The sequence below is a fragment of the Sorex fumeus genome, unplaced genomic scaffold (assembly GCF_029834395.1).
Source record: "Sorex fumeus unplaced genomic scaffold, SorFum_2.1 ptg000078l, whole genome shotgun sequence".
NCBI lineage: Eukaryota > Metazoa > Chordata > Mammalia > Eulipotyphla > Soricidae > Sorex > Sorex fumeus.
In genome coordinates this window covers 2,827,407-2,848,983 of record NW_026606135.1, presented here as the reverse complement: position 1 = coordinate 2,848,983, position 21,577 = coordinate 2,827,407, and the positions used below count along the sequence as shown (strand labels likewise).

At 56.2% G+C, this 21,577-nt stretch overlaps 1 protein-coding gene across 4 annotated transcripts in view; it reads right to left on the bottom strand.

The window, feature by feature from the left end:
- LDB3 (LIM domain binding 3) overlaps positions 1-21,129 on the bottom strand; it is a 72,885-nt gene extending 51,756 nt beyond the window's left edge. For 3 of the 4 annotated variants that reach the window (XM_056130475.1, XM_056130472.1, XM_056130474.1), the window contains exons 1-5: positions 19,046-19,080; positions 18,840-18,955; positions 7,361-7,512; positions 6,777-6,852; positions 4,655-5,022 (exon numbers count right to left, since the gene is read on the bottom strand). In XM_056130475.1, coding sequence (XP_055986450.1) covers positions 4,655-5,022; positions 6,777-6,852; positions 7,361-7,512; positions 18,840-18,932 — 689 coding nt within the window. In that variant the 5' untranslated portion in view covers positions 18,933-18,955; positions 19,046-19,080. Of the gene's footprint in view, positions 1-4,654; positions 5,023-6,776; positions 6,853-7,360; positions 7,513-18,839; positions 18,956-19,045; positions 19,081-21,094 lie in introns of those variants that run through there. The other variant, XM_056130473.1, reaches the window with a different exon arrangement.
- Between the last annotated feature and the right edge of the window lie 448 nt (positions 21,130-21,577).

The window sequence follows — 21,577 nt, the reverse complement described above, 5'->3', positions numbered from 1 at the left end:
GGAAGTTGCGGCTGTAGCTCAGGCCCTTATGGTGCCACCACCAGGCCACCGGACTCGCCTTTGATTTAACTCCATCTGCTCTCTGAACAGGAGTTGCTGGAATGTCTGTTAGTAGTGTAGCTGGCATCTCCCGAGATTGCTCTCTCCCAAAGCAGGTAGGTGACCCAGGCCACTCCTTCTGGGACACGAGTGTGCCGGGTCTCTGCTGTCCCCACCATTATTACTCTTCGAGGCCCAGAGGCTGGATGAAGGACTTGAGGAGGTACACGAGGAGTGTGGGCCGTAAGCTTATTGTAGGGGAGCACCCAGCCCAGGAAGCCTAGTTGCTCACCCCCAAAGAACCCCCTGGGTCTCTCCTCCACACACCTCATGCCTGAGAGTGTCCGGGAGGGGGCGCTGGAGAGATAGCATAGTGGGTAGAGCATTTGCCTTGCACGCGGCTGACCTGGGTTTGATTCCCAGCATCCCATAGGGTCCCCTGAGCACCGCCAGGAGTAACTCCTGAGTGCAGAGCCAGGAGTAAGCCCTGTGCGTCACTAGGTGTGACCCAAAAAGCAAAAAAGGAAAAAGAGAGTGTCCAGGGGCATCAGCTCCTAGGGGAAGCCGCGCCAGCAATACTCTCCCTGAAAAGCAGTGAGGCAGACTCCCCACAGCCTGATCAGGATCCCAAGGGACAAAGAATGCCGAGGTAGTGACCCTGGGCCCCAACTTTGCCACTTTCCAGATCTGACTAAGCCAAGCTCTTGACCCCAGGCCACCGGAACAAAGCCAAGACACCCCCCACACCCCCCACCTCCCCTGCCCCCAGCCCTAAGTGCTGGTGCTCAGTCCCAAGTCTCCGAGCTGATAACTAACGTTCCCTCTGTCCTTAGGGGCTCAAAATAGCCGCCAGCCGAGCTATATTAGGAAAGGGCCATTCCTTCTCCATTTTTGGAGGGTGCTGACAGCTGTGGGGTCGGCTCTGGCAGAACCAGCCTAGTGTCCATGTGAAGGGCAGTGTTGACCCCTAGGGTCAGCCCTGTCCTGCTGGGCAACCACCACCTTTTTTGGCATTGAATCCTGTTCTAGCTCAGCCTGTCAGACCACCTGGAGCCAGCTGGGGATGGGGGAGCCAGAGATTAAGACCTATCCAGAGGCCCTTGCACCTACCGCCTGGGGGATGCTCGGGGATGCTCCCTACAGGGCCAGGCCAGCCCCAAAGAGAACAAGGAGAAGAGGAGCTGTAGGGAGGCTCCTTTCCAGCTGCACCTCCACCCACCCGCTCCTCTGCCTTCCACGCAAGACAGGCCAAGGACTCACGTTGCAAACAACCCAGAGAGAAAGAGAAAGTACGGAGAGCGCTTCCTTTTGGTGCCAGTTAGAAGAAGGTTAAACTCTTGACTATGGGCATGGATTTGACCCAAGTGGGACGGCACATGAGAATCCCTGAGTTTGATAGCTAGCACAGCATGGCTCCCCAAACATTGCTGACTTTAGCCTGATGGTCCCCAAGTACCTCAGGATTCAAGGGTCACAGGGCCAGAGTATCACCGGGAATGGCCCTAGCCACCGGCCCACCCAGCACCACTGAATATGGCCCTTAGAAAAGTAATTTCTAAAAATATCTATTTTTTTTATCGTGGGAGAAGGGAGAAGTACCTACATAGTACAGCAGGTAGGGTGCAGCCGACCCAGATTTGATCCCTGGACATCCTCTATGGTCCCCTTGAGCACTGCCAGGAGTAATTCCTGAGTGCAGGAGTAACCCCTGAGCATTTTTGGATGTGGCTCAAACACCAAAAAATCAATTAATTAAATTAAAATAAAAAAATAAAACTTGAGGGATGGGGGTGTGGAATGGAGAGAAACACCTAGTAGTGCTCAGGGACTACTCCAGCTCTGTGCTCTTTGGGCAGTGCTCAGGGGACTATGTGGTGCTCAGGGGACTATGCGGTGCCTTCCACCCAAGACAGGCCAAAGACTGATGTTGCAAACGACCCGGAGAGAAAGACAAAGTACGAAGAGCGCTTCCTTTTGGAGCCAGTTAGAAGAAGGTTAAACTCTTGACTGTGGGCAGGGATTTGACTCAGGTGGGAGGGCACATGAGAATCCCTGAGTTTGACAGCTAACTAAATTAAATTAAAATAAAAAATAAAACTTGAGGGGTAGGGGTGTGGAATGGAAACACCTAGTAGTGCTCAGGGACTACTCCAGCTCTGTGCTCTTTGGGCAGTGCTCAAACACTGCTCAGCGGTTACTCCTGCACTCAGTGGGAGATGGAACTCGGGCCTCCTTACACCACACATGCGCTCAGCCCTTAACCCCGGAAAATGTTCTTGGTCCTCTTCTTCCTAATTTGGACAAATGACCCACCTGTCTCAGCCTCAGTTTCCTCATTCATAAAATTGAGAAGGTGGTGCCCCTCATCCAGATGGGTCATGCAGACTAGACAGAATCCTGAGTGTAAGGCCCTCCAGGCTTATTAATGGCACAACAGCGTTTGCCCTCCTGTTGGCCGTGGGCAACTAGACACGCATTGCAGGTGTGGGAAGGGGGAGGGGGTGTCTCAGCCCAGCAGGGGTCTCAGACAGACCCCCAAACTCCCGCCCCAGACCCAGTGGCATTTCTCAGGGACAGCAGATCACATTTTACTTACATTACTGTTTTGGGGGCTTTTTGGGGGGCAAACTCAGAGCTTCACACACAAAAGACAAGTGTCCTACTTGCATCCCTGGCCTCTATTTTTATGTTTTTTGAGGGGGAAGAAAGGGGTTGGACCAAATCCGGCCATACCCAGCCATATTCAGGGAGCTACTCTCAGCTCTGTGGCTGTGAGTAGGCCCCAGCTGTGCTCAAGGAGCCTGCAGTACCAGGAAACAAACCGAGTTTGGCTGCATGCAAGGCAAGCCTTAACCACTGCGCTGCCTTCGCTTTAGATAAGTGCCTACGCCCCTCCCGCCTTCTTCCCTGAGGCCTCTTCTATCCTTGGAGACTACTGGGCCCACAGCCCTGAGCATCAGCCAGTTGTTTGGCCCCTGTCAGGCTCTGTGAAGTCCAGGCCCACAGGAGGGCACCTTGGAAGTCAAGGCAAGGTGGCAGGTGGACAGATCTTTATCTCTGTGCAGAAAGGAGTCAGCGCCCCTCATAAGCTCACTAGCTGTGTGACTCGCTCTCGCTGAGAGTCTTTTCTGCTGTGGTAAAGCGGAAGAGACAAGGCCCACCTCTGAAGAGAATCGTTAAGATAATGTCTGTGGACTGGTAGTGGGGCCTTGCCTCGACTGGGGGCTCACTGGCATTCCCACGGCTGCAGGGGAGACTCTCAGAGGCTTGCATCCCTGCCCGACAGCTGTTTGCACCCTGCCACTTTCTACTCATGCTGGCAGAAACTCCTCCCCGGGAAAAGCCTAAGTATATGGCTTTGCCACCTTGCTCTAGGTGCTAAACCTTGGCTTGCTCGAGGCTCACCTCACTCGGGACCCTAGACAGGGCCAGAGCAGCAGTGAGCTGGCAGGAGCGGCGGGTGGGCTGTCAGCGGGGCACTGGGACTTCAACAACAGACAAACGAAGGATGTGGGCATGGTGACACGGTGCATGACAAGAGCTCTATGACTCCGGGCGCAGAGGACAATAGCAAGTACTAAGTGATGAGTTCATACACCTATCAAGGGTGCTCAGTGCCAAGCTCGGGCTCAGTCTTTCAGCCCTCCCAGTCCTCCCAAGGCAGGCCCATGTGCAGAGGAGGGCCTCTCCCCACAGGGCCATGTCCTTGGACCCAGCCTGCACTCTCTCTAGCACGCAGGCCCATGGACCAATGCACACGACAGACAGAAGTTGCCTCTCAGCCTCCCCTCGGTACCTTCATGACACCTCCACTCTCGGTTCCTTTTTTTTTTTTGGTTTTTGGTTTTAGAGTCACACCCAGTGGTGCTCAGGGGTTCTTGCTCAAGGATCACCTCTGGCAGTACTTGGGGGACCCTATTCAGTGCCAGTGATTGAACTGAAGCAGACCATGTGCCGTGCAAGCGCTTAAACCCCTGTTTCATCTCTCCAGCCTATTAGCTCTGGGTTCTTTCAACTCTTGAGTCCCACCAGCTAGATCTCAAGTTGTGGGGCTGGGGGTGGAGGGTAGACAAAATGGATGTGTTGTGCTTCTAGAGTCCTGCTGGCTCTCCCTGCCCAGATCTGTCTGCAAGCCCCTTCTTTGCCACCATTACCAAATCTCTCTGCACAGCTCAGGAGCTCCTTCCTCCAAGCGGCCTTCCCAGACTACTTCCCAGACCTAGAGAACTTGCCTTCTCTGCTCCTGCCTCAGGGCTCCCTAGGGGACAGAGACCAGCCTTGCTCCAGAGCTCCTGTGGCTTTGTCCTGTCCTAGGGAGTCAACGTCTCTGGCATCGGGCCATTTAGCAGCTGGGCCTCTGGTCCTTGATCAAGCCTCTCTCAGCCTCAGTTTCCCCTGGTGCAGAACCCAATACGTCATTCCAAGTGCAGTAAAGCCGTGTTACACCCAACTCATGGTACATGTCACCAGAATCAGTGTTTTCAGTTTCTGCACCCTGCGGCTGGCTGGCTGGCTGGCTGGCTGGAAGTCAGCTCCTGGCTCTGAGCACTTGAGCACTGAGGACCCAGGCGGCCCAGCCCACCTGCACAGAGCAGTGCTGTGCACGGTTACCTACCCTCCTAGGAGTCCGGCACCCGAGGCCTTCCCTCGGAGGCTCATCTGATACATCTGAGCCATCTCCCTCAGGGTCTCTGCCGAGTACAGGCCAATGGGGTTGTTATACTGCCTCGGCTGCCTCGGGCCCAGGGGCACTCTCGGGCTGGGTGAGTCCGAGGCCCCTTCTGGGCTGCTCGTGGCCCCTGGGCTGCCCCGAGGAGGCCCATGTTCAGAGGCCTCCGTGTGTGAAGAGAAGCCGGAGGTCTGGGAGAAGGAGGAGCTAAGGTTCTGCCCGAGCTCCGGGGCGCTGAGGCTGCCCAGGCTGGCGCCCGTCTCGGGGTCAGGGCTGGGCGCCATCAGGCTGCCGTTCACGTCCAGAGCAGGGTCCTGGCCAAAGGTGGGCACCATGCAGGGGAGAGAGAAAAGAGGAGTTAGAGGCCACCAGCGTCCGAGTCCTGGGGTGGATCTGAAAGTGAGGGGAGCCTGCTGCCCGCGGCACAGGACACAGGAGGGTCCCCACGGGGGCATCTGGAAGAGAAAGGTTTGGTCAGGAAGATGGGGCAGGCCCGAGGCTCTGGGGTTCGAGGCTGGCGTCCACCTGCATGAAAGGCAAAGCCCCGCGTAGGAAGCCAAGCTGAGCCAGCCTGTCTGCAAGGCTAGAGAGCGGGAGGAGGTCTCGGGGAGGGATCGAGCCCGGCTGCCCTCCATCTGTTCCCCCTCCCCCTGAATGGAGGCGGGACCGCCCAGCCTCTGACTCCTTACTGAGTTGCCTCCCACGTGGTCAGTGAGAGAGCCCCCTCGCCCCAACTGGCGGCAGACAGGCAGAGGAGCATTAGGGGAAACTGAGGAAGGAGGGCACGGAGGGTTGGTTTGTTTGGGTTTCCTCTGGGTGCCACCCCTGGCTGTGCTCCAGGGTGACTCCTGGCTCTGAGCTCACGGATCACCGCTGGCGGTGCCTACAGGACCGTACATGAGGCTGGGAATGGAACCCCAGGAATGGCATGTGCCCTGCTGTTCTACTATTGCTCCGGCCCTGGTGCTGAGAAGTAGCTCTTTGCCCACCTCCTGTCTCCCAGTCCAGCCCCATCCCAGCCTCTCCCCCTCTGCTCTTCCTCTGCCCATCACTCACTGCCCATGGACAGGGAGGGCTCAGTGTGATAACATGCGGGGAGGGATGGGATGGAGTTCTTTCAAAAGGTGGGGGGTGGGCCTCCCATGCTTCGAGTCAAGTCCCTTGAACGGCTGGGAAGGGGTTGGGCTGGAGCTTTTGCCTTGCACGCGGCCGACCCAGGTTCGAGTCCCCCACCCCTCTTGGAGAATCCGGCAAGCTACCGAGAGTATCCCACCCACACGGCAGAGCCTGGCAAGCTCCCTGTGGCGTATTCGATATGCCAAACACAGTAACAAGTCTCACGATAGAGGCGTTACTGGTGCCCGCTTGAGCAAGTGGATGAACAACGGGAGCACAGGGCTACAGTGCTGCAGTGGGAAGGGGTTGTGGGTATGTGGCCAGAATTGTGGCCAGGCTTGCCGCTGTCCCCCAACCCTAGATGGGTGGCCAGTGGGCGATCAGGGGAAGGGTCCTCAGTCAGAGGCCCCTCCCTGCCTTGGACCAGCTCTCTAGCGCATCTCCCCCTTCCTCTACCTCCCTCAAGAAGATGAAGGTCACAGGGGCTGGAGTGATAGCACAGCGGGTAGGGCATTTGCCTTGTACACGGCCAACCTGAGTTCGATTCCCATCATCCCATATGGTCCCCTGAGCACCGCCAGGAGTAATTCCTGAGTGCAGAGCCAGAATAACCCCTGTGCATTGCCGGGTGTGACCCAAAAAGAAAAAAAAAAAAGATGAAGGTCACAGCTTTCTGGATGCTTGTCCCCACCTGACTGATTCCTCTCCTGAGACAGTCGTTGCCTGAACACGTATCCTGCTGGCCCAGACACAGGTCCCAGTGGCTGCCATGACAGACAGGCAGTTCCACATTAGATTTCACAGGGTCTCAAAGGCCTGACTCACCTGCCCGGGGTTGGCAGGAGCAGGATGGGACAGATGGCATTGACTGTGCCTGCCAGGGTCTAGGCAGGAGACAGGGGCCTAATTCCATGAACCACCACGAGTGGAGCCTGCAGCAGTTGGCACCTACCTTCTGGTGTGGTATCACCGGCATAGGGGACTGCATTGGGGGCGGCGCCGTTGAGATGGGGACGGGACGCTTGGACCTAGAGAAAGCAGAATTAGAACCACATGAGGGCAGTTGCCCCCGGGATCAGGACTGGTGTCAGGGGAATAGAACAGAGAGCTGGGGGAACAGGCCTAAGGGTCAGTCCCAGGCCCACTGAACACCCCCCAACCTGAGGGACTCCAGGAAGGCCCTGGACAGGACCAGGATGGAAAAAACTCAAAACTCTTGGGCATGACACAGCCAGGGCCCTTCTGCCAGGTCACTGAGAGCTGCCTGGGCAGGAGGAAGCGGAAGACCCTGGCTTCCAGACCCAGCAGCCCGCAGCCCTGTGCTTCTCTCTCGTCAGGAAAATGAGGCAGCAACGTGGCAAGGGCACAGCCGATTGGGCCTGGCCCTTCCTCTGGTTCAGGGATTGTCCTGGCTTCCCTGCGTGGTCCTGTCACATAGGCCGGGCCATGGATCTGCTGCTGGGGGGGTGGCTCTTAGGCCCCTGAGGACCCCCTAACTCGGCCCACACACCCCCTCTCCGGAGAGCTCCCACCTACTTTTGCAAGGTGAGACTCAGGTTGTAGCTGGCAGACTTGATCTTGTTCTGGGCCTCCAAGTGGGTCATGGTGTCCGTGTTAACACCGTCAATCGCCACCACCATGTCACCCTGGCTCAGCTGGGACTGGGCTGCCTTGCTGCCTGGAGTGATCTGGGGAGAGAAGCAGATCGACGGGGTGAACGTGAGGAGGATGGGCTGGTCCGCAGTGGGGCCTGGGAGCAGGCAGTGGAGGCCTGCGGCCGCTTTGCATCTTACTCACAATGGCCAGTACCAGTGGCCAACCGAGCTCGGCTCTCCTGCTGGCCCTCAGCAGCCCCATTTCCCGGTGCTCTAACCCTGAGCCTTTGGACTGGGAGATGGAGAAATGACTGGGAGCAAGGCACATTCAACCTAGCGCCATTCACCTCCTGCTCTCCCTGCATGTTGGGTGACTGGAGGGCCCAAAGGAGGACAACCAGGCCCCTGACTGAGGAGGGCTTGGCTTCTGGACACAGCTAGACAAAAGAATATAGTGCTCGGAGGGAGGGGGGTTGGTGGTGATGGGAAGGAACCTGGGGACACCAGTGCTGGGAAATGTACACTGGTGGAGGGATGGGTGTTGGAATACTGTATGACTGAAACCCAATCATGAATGGCTTTGTAATGCTCTAAAAAAAATTCGGGACTGGGGCAATAGCACAGTGGGTAGGGTATTTGTCTTGCACGTGGCCAACCCGGGTTCGAATCCCAACATCCCATATGATCCCCTGAGCACTGCCAGGAGTAATTCCTGAGTGCATGAGCCAGGAAAAACCCCTGTGCATCACCGGTGTGACCCAAAAATAAAATAAATAAATAAATGAATGAATAAAAATTAATTCAAAAGAAAAAATTAAAAATAAGGATAAAAAAAGAGAATCTATCACTCTGGATTATGTATACGTAAGAGACAACTCCTGTTACTGGACCTCTTCGAGTGGGGGGGGCTTTCATGGTGACCCTTTTTACTTTGGGTCCCTTACACCAGTTCACCTACTATGATCCCTGCACCCTGAAATCCCAGGGCATACTTTCCAGGATCCCAGGGGAGGGAGATTCAGGCTCTACCCCGCTCTGAGGGACTGCCAATTCAGCAGGCAGAACAAAGGATCTCTCCCCAATTCTCATGCAAGTGCTGAGTGCTTGAGGACCCGAGGACCCAGACCCATCACCCTAGCAGCTGCTGTGCATGGGGCCCGGCTCAGCACTCAGGGGTCGGTTCCATTCCTCCAGACAGGGATGTGTCAGTATGAGACCTAGTTCCCAAACCTTGTGCCTTTGTGACCCCATGGAGGGAGCCCATCCCTCTGTGTCCACAATGCCATGGATCGCCCTCTCTCCTGCATCCCCTGCAATACCAAGAAAGCCTCAGATGCCCCAAATGTCTCGGCTTCAAGACTAATGATGTGCACGAGGCCAGAGTCTCCACACCCAAGCCCCAGCCATAGCACCATGAAAGCCTGGGGTCATCCCACCTACAGTGATAGTACAGGAAATGCAAACTTTGGGATGACTTAGAAACATCACCTAAAAGAGCTTGAGAGACTTGATAGATACCCCCCCCCATGACGAAGAGAGTGATGAAGCCCCACCCCTAAAGATGTCTCATGGCGTGTCAGGAAGATTCTGGCTCCCACAACCCGCACCCTCTGACACCTTGATGACTTTAGGACCTGATCATGGAATATCAAATGTGGAACCCCTAACTCCAAGTCATGTGGGTCCCTCCCCAGGGGCATCAGAGAAAGGAGAGCCTCTGGGGGCACCCCATCAAGTAGCCACTGTGATGGAATCTTCCACCCAACACACCCACCAGCCCCCCCTCCTGACTTCTCTGGGTACATCCAGCCACCCTTCTGGCTAGGACCCAAGGACAAGGACAGTGTCTCATACTGACAGGAGGCAACTTCTAGCCAAGGCCTGGGGACCATCCTAGAAAGAGCCCAAAGAGGACCAAGGGAAATCCCAACCCTGGGTGCCAAGCCTGGGTGGGCCTTTGGCCAGGCCCTGGGCTCCTGAGCATGGACAGACATCTCCTGCCAGGTTCCTCACAGGGAATTCCCATCCCCCAGGACACCCGCTGGCTCAGCCTCCAGAACATTTACAGATGGGTGCCATGGAGGACCCAGGAACCATCTGTGACGAATAACCAGGGATAAGTGCAGACCCAGGAGCATCCTTGCCAAGTTCCACAGACCCGCCATCTGAGCCCCCAGAGCTATGATGCCTTCTAAAACCCAGGGCAACATCCCCATCCCTGAGTCTGCTAAGCCAAAGCAAGAACATTGGAGAAACAAGCCCCCGGGTTGCCAGGAAGTTCCATCATCAGGTTAGCAGAGTCCAGACCATTCTTCTGGTTCCTATAAAGGCAGCTTAGAACGACTTGGTGCTCCTTCAAATGATCATGATTTTTGGGAGGTGGGGCACACTCAGCAGTGCTCAGGGCTTACTCCTGGCTCTGCGCTCAGGAATCACCATTGGCTGTGCTTGGGGGACCATATGGGATGCCAGGGACCGAATCCAGGTTGGCTGAATGCAAGGTCAATGCCCTACTTGCTGTACTCTCTCTCCGGCCTCAAATACGCATCTTTTTTTATCCCCCCACACTACCATTACACGCTCCTACTAATGACAAGTGTAGGTGGTTTCCTTGGATTTCAGGGGTTGAGCAGCACAAAAGATGACAAAGAAAATGCTTCCCAGGAGGAGGGGTCTCCAGAGGCCTGACTGAGCTACTTCACGTTTAGGCTTGTGCAACCTGACATTTATTACAGACATCTTCAACCACACACACACACACACACACACACACACACACACACACACACACACACACACACAAAACAGCAAGACTTCTACAGTAAGCATTGCATTCACCCCCAAATGAACATCACACTCGGCCTGCTGTATCCCTGTCTCTCTCCATCCCCCCCATCACTCTGTTTAATTTCAAAAAAGTGGGGCAGGCACCTGTATTCTTCCATTTGGGGGTGTTTATGCAATGCCTCTGCTTCCCCAGAGGGACTATTGGCTGGGCTCTCCCAGGGCAGAGCACCCCCAGATACTTCTCATCATCTCTAGAGAAGGGGACCAGCACCTGGCAGTAGGGAGCATGTAATGGGGCAGCCCCAGGCCCCCTAGAGAAGGGCAGGGCTGCTGTGGGGAGATGGAGGAGGAGACAGACGATGACAAGGACACCAGAATGGCATCCAGCAGAGACTGTGCCAGGTGAGTTCAGACAAATTGTGGAAACATATGGAGTATACTCCCTTTGGAGCTGCCCTGGGGACAGATTTGTCCATTAGACACAGGCTAGCTGGCACCAGGCCTTTCGCTGGTCTCATGCTTTGCTTTTGCCTGGCCCTCTTAGCCACAGGAATGGTCCTGGTCATAGACCCCAGCATAAGTCCCTTCCTGTTCTCCAGGAAGAATTCAGCCTTTTCAGGGGCCAAAATGCCCCTCTCCCATTCCTGTAAGCCCCTGAACCTATCCATCAGGGTTCAGTTGCCTTGAACAGGGCCCCAGACCATAAGGCCTGGGAACTTGAAGGTGTTGTGATTCACTTGTATGTAAGGAAGCACATTCCTAGCTCTGCCCAAGTCTCTCTAGAGGGGAGGCAGGATGCAGGCAAGGGCTCTAAGGAGGACCCCGCACTGTGTGGCCTGTGACATGCTGGCAAAAGGAGGCCCTGCTCAGACCCTGGCCTGGAACCCAGGCCTCAGGAAGGAGAAGTCCAGGCTTGAGGGACCCAGGTACCTCTTACTTGCCGCCACCCTGATTTCCTCCCTAGTTTTCTGGGAGAAGGAAATCTGATTTCCTTCTCCCAGAAAAGAACCAAAGCAGCTAAATCCTAGAAATCAATTTATTTCTTTCTTTCTTTCTTTCTTTCTTTCTTTCTTTCTTTCTTTCTTCCTTCCTTCCTTCCTTCCTTCTTTTCTTCCTTTCTTCTTTCTTCCTTCTTTCTTCCTTCTTTCTTTCTTCCTTCCTTTCTTCCTTTCTTCCTTCCGTCCTTCCTTCCTTCCTTCCTTCCTTCCTTTCTTTCTTTCTTCCTTTCTTTCTTCCTTTCTTCCTTCCTTCCTTCTTTCTTCCTTCTTTCTCTTTCTTTCTTTCTTTCTTCCTTTCTTCTTTCTTCCTTCTTTCTTTCTTCCTTTCTTCCTTCCTTCCTTCTTTCTTCCTTCTTTCTCTTTCTTTCTTTCTTTCTTTCTTTCTTTCTTCCTTCTCTCTCTTTCTTTCTTTCTTTCTTTCTTTCTTTCTCTCTATCCCTTCCTTCCTTCTTTCCTTCCTTTCTTCCTTCTTTCTTTTGTTTGCTCTTTGGTTTTTGGTTTGGGGGCCACACCCAACAATGCTCAGGGGTTACTCCTGGCTCTGCTCTCAGGAATCACTCCTGGCAGTACTTGAGTACTTGGGAAACCATATGAATATCAGGGATTGAATCCAGGCCAGCTGCCAGCAAGCAGGGGCTCTACTCACTGCTGTACTATCTCTCCAGCCTTGGAATGTGTCTTTTTTTTTTCTCTCCCCTTCTAAGCATCTGAAAGATTCTTTTTGGCCAGGGATCTAGCTCTGTGGTAGAGTGCTTGGGCTGTCTGTGTGAGCCCTGGTTTTAATATCCCTGACATTGCAAAACCCCAAATTCTTTTTACCTTTTTTTTTCAGTGTGTTGGTATGCTAAGAATAGAACCCATGTCCTGTACATGCAAGATATCTGTGAAAAATCTTATCTTGCTGGTGTTTTAACTTATTTGGTTAGGTTTTGGTTTTGGTTTAGGGAATACACCCACCAGTATTCAGGGACTACTCCCAACTCTGTGCCTGAGGGACCATACAGTACTGGAGATCAGACCTAGGCCTTCTGCATGCAAAGCACCTGCTCATCCTACTGAGTTATCTCTCTTTTTTCCCCCAAAATAGATTTTTGGCCTATACCCAGCAATGTTCAAGGCTTACTCCTGCTTTGTACTCAGGATTCACTCTTGGTGGGCTCAGGGGACTGTTTGGAATGCTGGAGATCAAACCCAGTCTGGCCACATGCAATACAAGCGCCCTGCCCATTGTACTATTACTCTACCCCTGCCACCCGATATTTTAAAATTAAAAATGTTTTAACTGCATGCACCATGTTTTACAATGCTGTTAATGATAGTATTTCATGAACACAACATTCCAACACACCACACCCTCCACCACTGCATTCCCCATCCTCACCCTGAACCCCCACCTCATCTTCCTGCCTTGGTAAGCTCAGTTCCAAATTTTCTTTTTAATACTTGTTTCATTCCCACTTCACTTTCCAGCCTCCTTTGGTGATTAGCCCCCGCTCAACTGAGTACCCAGCCCTGGGTAGAGTTCCAGGACTAAAGCCCTATGTCAAATGCTAAGACAGGTTCTAGTTATTTGGATTTGGATGTGGGATATATGGATCATCACCTGATCTATAGAAGTCCTATTTTGCTAGACCACTGTCTTAGTGCAGCCCAGAGTGGGGACCAGGAGTATCTCTGAGGTCGGGGAATAGCCTAGAGCATAGACTTAGATCAAGTCACCTAAAACTCAAGTCTTAGTTTGTCCTGTCCCACCCAAGTGTCACTGAGTTTCCACTGTTGGCCTCCATGCCCTGAGTCAGCCTCTGGCCTAGAGGAGCGTGAGTGGCAGAAAGTGGCAGAGAGGTGATATCCAGCATCCCAGAGAAACAAGATGCTGGCAGGGGCTTTGGCTGATCCCCTGGAAATGCTCAGGGAAGAAGGCAGCAGAGTGTAGGGCCAGAAGGCCGAGCCTGAACTATAGCTCACCCCTGCTTCACGCTTCCTCCCTCAGGTCTCTGCAGCAGAGGGGCCATGGGCTTCCCAGAAGGTGCCAGCCACCTTCGCCAGTGCTCACACCCACACAGACCCTTCCCCTCTAGATCTGCCAATATTGGTCTGGCAGGGGCCAGAGCAAGCACCATTGGTGGAGAGCACCAATAAGTCTCACCTCCCAACCCTCCCAGGCTAACGAGCCCACAACTTCCAAACTATGTGCAGTGTCCACGGCGTGACTGAATTTCCACCATTCTGTGCTCTGCTTCCTTCCTGTCTGGCCTCCCCTGGAGCCTTGTTCTGTCCCTCACTCTCCACTGGAGACTTCTGACTCACCACAACCCCAAACCCAGCCAATTCAGTCTCCTCTCTGCTCAGGACACCTCTTTGGGGGCTGGAGTGACAGTACGGCATGTAGGGCATTTGTCTTTCCAGGTTGGATCCCTGGCACCACCAGAAGTTACCCCTACTGCCAGGTGTAACCCCCAAACCAAAATGCCTCTTCCTGCACAGAGAATGTTTAGGATGGTGATGGGGATGAATCTGAATGACACTCTAATGGCAGATCCATACAATTATCCAAAGCCACAGAATGGACCATAACCAGGGAGAACCCAAGTGGCCAACTCGGGCGATTAAGATGTGTCACTGCAGGTTCATGAATGGGAGCGGCTGGACCACTCTACCGAGCTGTGCTGATAAGGGGGAGGCTATGGGTATGTAGGGGCAGGAGGTATGTGAAAGGCCTAAGGACCTTCTTCCACTTCATTTCACTGTGAACTTAGAACTACTCTAAAATAAATAAGTCTTGGCCAGGGACATAGGTGAGTGTTGGCACAAACGCCTCACATATGTAGGGTCTGGGTTCAACTCCCAGCACCAAAAAGAACCCCCCAAAAATCACTCCTTCGTCTCTGCTTTAGCAGCTCCCCAGGGCCTACTGGCTTTCTAGAATTCTCCAAGAGAACCACCAAGTCTGGCCTTTACCATTTTGTGTCCAGCTGACTTCGGCCCCCACCATTCCACATACAACTAACCACCCTGTATGCCCCAGGTCGCGGGGTGACCGTCTCCTGGCAAACTGACCACCACACTGCTCTTTGGCCTGGGTCTCCTTGGCCTCTTCTCCCCACTGTGCGCTCTCTCACGTTCACGCTCTGGCTCTCTCCCCTCTTGTCAGGCCCACAGTCCTGTCCAAGAGACTGTGGATGTCCCCAGGAGAACGTGGTCACCAGAAATTCCCTGTCAGTGGGCCCCAAAAAGCCCTAGACCACTGCTGGGCCTAGACCTGGTTCCACCTCCCAAGCCAAGCTGTGTGAATGGAAGGGTGGGATCAGAGGGAGCCTGAGCAGGGTCTCTGCCTTCACCTTAGCTCCTGCCAACCATATAGAGAGAAAAGGAGACTTGAGGATAGGGGACACCTCCCTGACCAGAGGACTCACTAGAGGCCCCTCATACCTGCCCTCCCACAATGCATTTAGCCTAAGGAGCCCTGAGCCCTCAGGCCACAGTTCCCTCAGGCCCAACTCCTTAAGGCAGCCTCGGGCCTCCTTCCTTTGGGGTCCTTGGGGTCCCTGAGGGAGAGCTCTGAGCACTGGATGGAGGAGTCAGGAAAGTCTGAAGAAATGAATGGGGTGGGATGGGTGTGGGGGTCCCCAAAGAATGCACTGCCGTGGGCTGTTATCTCTCCGCTGCCCTGGGGGAGGCTTACCTGACCTTCAGCGCAGCTATAAACAGCAAAGTCTGTCAGCACTGGGAGGTGCTGCCCAAGAACCAGCACAGCCTGCTCCAGTGGCCTCAGAATTCCAGGAATCGTCAGCACGGATGCCCCAGAATAGTCTCCGCCTGTGCGCCTCCCTCTCCCAGGGGGCCCTCTGGTCTCTGTGTCCCCGCGAACCGACACCAAGCAAAGGGGCAGGGGCTTCCGCGCTGAGACCCCAATCCAGCCTGATAGGGGGTGGGGGCCTCAGAGCAGAGAGATAGGCCCGCCCTGGACCTAGACTCAGCCTGGCCACATCCCCAGGCTCCCACAGGCTTCCACAGTGCTCCTTGGCGGGTCCATCCTGCCTGGGCTTTGACTTCCAAAAGTGAGATGGCCACAACAGGAAACAAGGCCAAACCCCTTTCCTGCCATACCGGGTGACTGCATGCACCCCGAGGGGTGGGGGGGTGGGGGCGCTAAGCCCTGACTGTGGCCCTGGCCTCAGGCCTTTGCTCTGGCCAGGCCTGGGGACTGGACTTGGAAACTGCTCCCACCCCTCCCCCACTTCCTGGAGCCCTGGGAGGGTTGCTGTGAGGGGGCAGCTCGAGTTGCAGGCCCAGCTGCACCTGTCTGGGATCAATGGAGGCGTTTCCCACCCACAGAGGCCTGGAGGCCTGGAGGGGTGGTTGCTGTTGCCAAAGGTTGGTGCCGGGGGGGCTGGTGGGCTCCCACCCAGCCTGCAGGTGACAGACCCTTCGTTTGCTACTGGTTGCCGCTCCACTAGCCCAGGAGGTGAGGGTACAGCTTAGCGGCAGAGGATGTGCTGATGTGAGCTCAGGCGGCTGCGCAGTGGGAGGCTACCCCAGCCCTGGCTGCCGGACCCCCATCAGGGACCCAAGGGCCTGCCTGTGGCGAGGCTCCCTGGAAGAAGGAGCAGTCCAGCTTTTGCTAATACCCCCACTGCAAGACGCGGGTAGGACCCTGTGGCAGAGGCCCTGGTCACCCAGAGGTGCTTGGGTGGTCAGTGGCTCACCTTGGGGACTGGGGTATGGACCGATGGAAGGAATGGTCCTTCCGAGAACTTTGGGACTGCATCCCCCTGAGGGGGGCAGCAGGGAGTGGCGGGGAGGGGGGTGTTAGGGGCAGCAGGAAAGACCACAGGCCTGGTGGGAGGGCAGGCAGGTAGGCCAGGCCTGCAGCACTGAGCTGGGACACCCAGGTCCCAGCCATCAGAAGCCACATGGGATCTGATGACCCAGGACCTGGAAGATGACTTAATGGACTGGAGTGCACGTTTTGGATGCAGGAGTTCCGTCCCTGGCACCATATGCTCCATGGAAGTGGGAGGGAAATTTGGGGACACGGGTGATGGGAAATGTGCACTGGTGGAGAGAGGGGTGTTCGAACATTGTATGACTGAGTCATGAACAATTATCTCACAGTGATTCAATAGAAAAGGCTTTAAAAAGAAAAAGAAAAGGTGCTTCAGGTCCAGGGGAGACCCAGTGCCCTGTCCAGCTCACTTCACGGCCTGGGTCATGTGGTCTGTGCCCCTGAAGGTGGCCGACAGACCATTCTGCCCATCCCCCGATGCTCGGCCTAAGCTTCAGGTTCTATTTTTAAAAGTTCCCCCGCCCCCAGTCATTGGCTCCAGCACATCCCCAAACACCCCTCCTAGTAGTGAGGACATTCTTCCATGCAGCTAAAGGCCTCCGTGCTGCAGCTAAAGGCCTCCGTGGTGCAATTTAAGCCCCAGGCTGGCCGGGACCAGGTGGTGCATTGAGCCTGGGTGAGATCACTGGCTATCCTGGGTGCTGCTCAGCAGGGGTGTGTTTCTCCCCACTGACATGGCAGGGAGCTCCAGCAGGAATCCCGGAGACTGGTGGGGCTCCGAGGGACCCAGTGGGTGAGTCGAGAGAGCAAGGGGAGGGGCCCTGCCTTCTGCGTGACCAGGAGGGCTGAGGGATGCGAAGGCCACATGGACCCAGATCGTCAGACTCTCACTCTTCAGGACAGCTAGAAACTGGGGGGTGGAGACTCCGGGCAGCGTGAGCCAGAACGCCAGCAGAAGGAAGGCGAGCACAGAGGGTTGTGCTGATTCCACGGCTGCTGCTCCATAGGGTCCCCCAAGTCCCCACAGCTAAGACCGCACCTCAGCACAGCACAGATGTCCACTTCCTTCACCCTCAGTCAACCATCTTTCAGCCTGCTGCATCCTGCCCTCTACCCGCTGACCGTCCCTCTTGACTCTGCCTTTGCCCCCCAGACTAGTCTTCCTGCGGGAGAGAAGAAACTCGCCCTCTGGAGAGGCAGCTCGAAGGGCTGGAGTCACCGTTCAACCTGGCACAACATGGTCCCCTGAGCACCAACCACAGCCTGGAGCGAGTGCTGAGAAAGGCCCAAGCACAAGAAAGTAAGAGAGACAGAGACAGAAGAGAGAAAGAGAGACACACAGGCAGTCTGGATTGACTGTACAGCAGGTAGGAGGGGCTTGCCTTGCACTTGGCCAACCTGGGTTCCATCCCCGGTACCCCATAGGGAACCCTGAGCCCTGCCAGGAGTGATCACTGAGGACAGATCCAGGAGTAAGCCCTGAGCAGAGCCACATGTGTAGCCCAAAATTTAAATAAAATAAAACAAAATAGTGAGTTGGAGAGAAAGATGGGGAGAGATAAAGAGAGAAAGGAGAAGAAGGAAGGAAGGAAGGAAGGAAGGAAGGAAGGAAGGAAGGAAGGAAGGAAGGAAGGAAGGAAGGGAGGAAGGGAGGGAGAGAGAAAGAGAATGAAGAGAACGGAGAAAGAAAGGGAGGAAGGGAGGAGGAAGAAGAAAGGAAAGAAGAAGGAAGGAAGGAAGGAAGGAAGGAAGGAAGGAAGGAAGGAAGGAACAGAGGGAGGGAGGGAGGAAGGCCAGATGCTGTCTTCTTATCTCTGGGTGGACAGCCACCCAGACAGTACAGGGATAAACGGGCAGCGTCAGCCTGGCCCCTGCACTCAGGGCAGTGCTGAGAGGAGAGGACTCCACCTCAGTCTTACCTCCCAGCCAGGGACTGTCTTCGCCCTCAGCAGCTCACAGTCACCCTGAGCCTTGCCACCTTCGGCCTCTGCCCTGCCGGAGCTGCTGGGAAATCCTGTACTTGACCAAGAACGCCCGAACACCTGCTCTGTCCTCAGCTCGGGCTGTCTCGGGGGCACCCGGCCGTGCTGAAAACCAAGTCCCTTCTCAGAAAGGGCTTCCTCTCGGGCAGGTCTAGCATCTCGCCTCCGGGCTCTGGGGTCTCCTGAGGCCAGAGAGTTGCTCAGACAGCCTCCAGAATTCAGTGTGTTCCCGTCAAGCAGTGTCAGATCAGAGAGTACGAACCCACGGACCATTTCCCTAGGCTCCCAGGGGGCACGAGACGCGGGAGAGGCAGACAGAGCAGGGCGAGGGGGCGAGTCCCAGCCCGAGGCGGCAGAGTCTGGAAGCCAGGGAACAGAGGAGGCCGCTATCTGGGCTCAGGGCTGAGCCAGGCTGGAGCGCACGTAATCAGCACAGCCTTGAGCCTGGCCACCGGCCCGCACTGTCTCCCTCTGTCCGCCTGCCCTCCCGCTCGCCCTTCGGTAAGGCTGCTCTCTCCCCAAGTTGCTGTCCATTTTGCGGAGCTGTGCCATGCTCCGGGGGTAACCCTGAGCCCACCCGACCAGGGAAGGGATGAAGAAGGCTCTTATCCCCTGCTCAGCCTTTCCTCCAGGGCCTGAAGCTCACTCCATGTTTGGAACATTTCACACCCATGACTGCCTGGTCCACTCAGTGGAGCAACCAGGGGTCTGAGACTGTTGCTGTCTGGTGGGCTCTGATCCAGCCCCCCACCCTGAAATAGGAATGGACACTTGCTGACAGCCCCGGAGAGGGTAGTCGGACAGACACACCTGCCTCCTTCGGCTGTGCCCTGTCCCTGGGGTGGGTCACAGGCGCAGCACACTCACCCGCGAGATGGTGAGGGGCATGTTGAAGTCCTTGCCCCCCTGCAGGCGGAAGCCCCAGGGCCCGGGGCCGGTGAGGGTCACGCTGTAGGACATGCTGGTGCGGAGTGCGGTCACCTCTGTGGACAGGCGAGAGGAGTGGAGTGAGAGGGTTCTCGGGCACCTGCGTCCCAGCCCCGACCTCACCCTGCCCCGACCCCAGGCCTTGCCTGCTCCGTCCCTCGTCCCTCGCTGCCTGGCCCGCTCCAAGCGGCTCCTAAGAATAGCTGGGAATGAATGTCATCGACACTGATATCTGCCCTCCGCTGCGCCCATAAATGGACTGTAACCCTACACTGGGCCCGCCCGCCCGCGGCCTCCCAGCCGGTCCTCTGTGACTCACGAGGCTAATATAGCCCCTGGGGAGGGTGTCCAGCAGCCGGCACCCCCTTTCCAGGACGCAGGAGAGGGGACGGGCCAGGTTAGTGATAATGTCCCAGCGGCCTGGCTTCCTCTCTCCTCCTGAGGGCTCAGCTGTGCCCCCTCCCGGCCCAGCCCCATCCACTCCTCTGCTCAGAAAAGCATGGGCAGGGGCTTGGGCTTTCTCTTCTTTTGGGGGGAGACTGGATGGGTTTGGGGGCCACACGTCATGGTGCTCAGGGCTTACTCCTGGCGACATTTGGGGGACCATATGAATGCTGGGGGTCTAACTGGGGTCGGCTGTGTGCGTGGCAAGTGTCCCGGCCACTGCAACTTCTCCCCAGCTCCTGCGGGGGCTCTGGGACTGGCTTCCTGTGAGACCCCTGCAGGTGTGCCTCACCCAGTGTGGAGTCCTGCTGCTGCTGAGAACGGCGCTGAGCCTCTAGTTGCTCAGGAGACTGGCAGGGGGCCCAAGGACTGTCCAGCCATAAAGATCATCGTAACGATAGCAGCAGCTCTGGGCAGAGCCAAGTTCAGCTCCTGGCCCTTCATGCCGTGATCCCATCCTGAGAGGCAGCTGCCTCCTGGGCCCGCAGGAACCAAGGCTCAGAGAGGTTCAGTGACTTCTCCAAGGTCACACAGGTGATGAACCAAGGCCCGCGGGAACTGGGGCTCAGTCAGAGGGGACGAGTGCCAGATAACAGGTTTCCTAGGCCTCCGACACTGACCAATGCCAGCCCCAGTTGGGGGAGCAGTGGGCCCTCCCTGTACTTGTCGGCATCGAGTCTGAAAGCAGGTTCAGGGCAGGCCCGGCCCCTCCAGACCCTCTGGGGCCCAGCAGTTATTCCTGGCTCTGCCGCCTCGTTTGTGTTCTGGAAAAGTTGACAGCAGCATGGAAAGCTCCAGCTGCCAGCAGTGCGCGCCAGGCCCCCATGCCCTTTACACAGGAATGGTTAGGGCCAGGGAGGAGGGGAGGAGATGCCATTTGCTCAGCTGCTGGGACTCGGGACAGGAAAGCAGGGAGGGGAGCTGTGTGCAGCGTGTTCAACCCCTAATCCAGAGACAGGGTGTTCTGGGTGGGGGCTGAGGCCCCTCGGCTCTCCTGCCCCCGTGGACTGTGCCAAGATCCTTCCCCAGGAGAGACATCAGGCCCTGGATGGCCAACAGGTGGATCAAGCTCCTTTCTGGTGGAAACCGGGGAAACTGAGGCTTGAGCACCTGTTCTCTGCCTGGGGAAGGGGCGGCACTCTGGGCTGGACCCCGAGGATTCAGTACCGGCTTGAGGACAAATGATTCTCTGACTTTTAGGTTTCAGCCTCGTGCCCTGGGCTTGGCCTATACAATGTGGGTGGTAGGAGGAGGTCCCCACAACACAGGGGCTTAAGGGCATTGCACAGAGTCACAGGAATGTCGAGTGGGGGAGCAGGGAGAGAGCACAGAGGGCTGTGCCGCAGGCCTCGCCTGCAGTAGTCCCTGGGTTAGTTCCCTGGCAATGCCCCCCCACCCCCAACTACTGGGTCTCGCCCTGGTGGCATCCAGCACTCAGAGTACCACAAGGAATGACCCCCCCACTCCAGACACCTCCTGCCTAGCACACTGTGTTCTTTCCTTCACCGGGAAGCAGGCGCCCCGACCCTTCCCCTGCCCTCTCAGGAATTCTCCCCTGCATCATTCCCCTGCCGTCCATCCTGGCTGCAGTCTACCCTCTTTCCTAGGCATGTCTGCCTAGCCAGGCCCGGGAGGACCCAGCTGTAGAGTATGAGTAGTAAGGGAGAAAAAAAGGGGGAGCCACCTGGCTGGGGTCTCCTGGGTAGAAGCCGGACCCCCCCCCCCCCCCGCCCACCAGGACTAGGCTGTACCTGGAGCTGCAGCCTCTTTCTCTGGACTTGGGCACCGCCTGCTGCTGCCTCTGGAGAAAGGGAGGGGTAGGCGAAGGATGCCTCTTAAAGGGGAAGGCCGGCCTCCCACCATCTGCCTCCCCTGGGAGGCCCCAGGGCAGTCCGAGAGCAGCTGGTACCCACAGACTGGGTGGGAAGATGCTTCCTGATACCCACAGCTCATGAAGAGCTGGGATGAGGGCAAGCCTAGTCTTTGTCCCCACTCTTACCCTGTTGCCCCTTGTAGTTGGAAGTGGAGGGCTTCAGGAGTGACCGTGACAAGGTGGGGGACAGGGGACCAGAGGAAGGGACACACTGGGCAGCAGAGGCCAGTCTCGCTATGCCACCGTAGGTAGAGCCCACGCTTATTGGAGGAAATTTCTGCCTTTTATTTTCCTAGTGCTTGCCAGAGCCTGAAATGCCCCGAGATGCTCCTTGGACACACGGCACATGTGTGGTGTACAC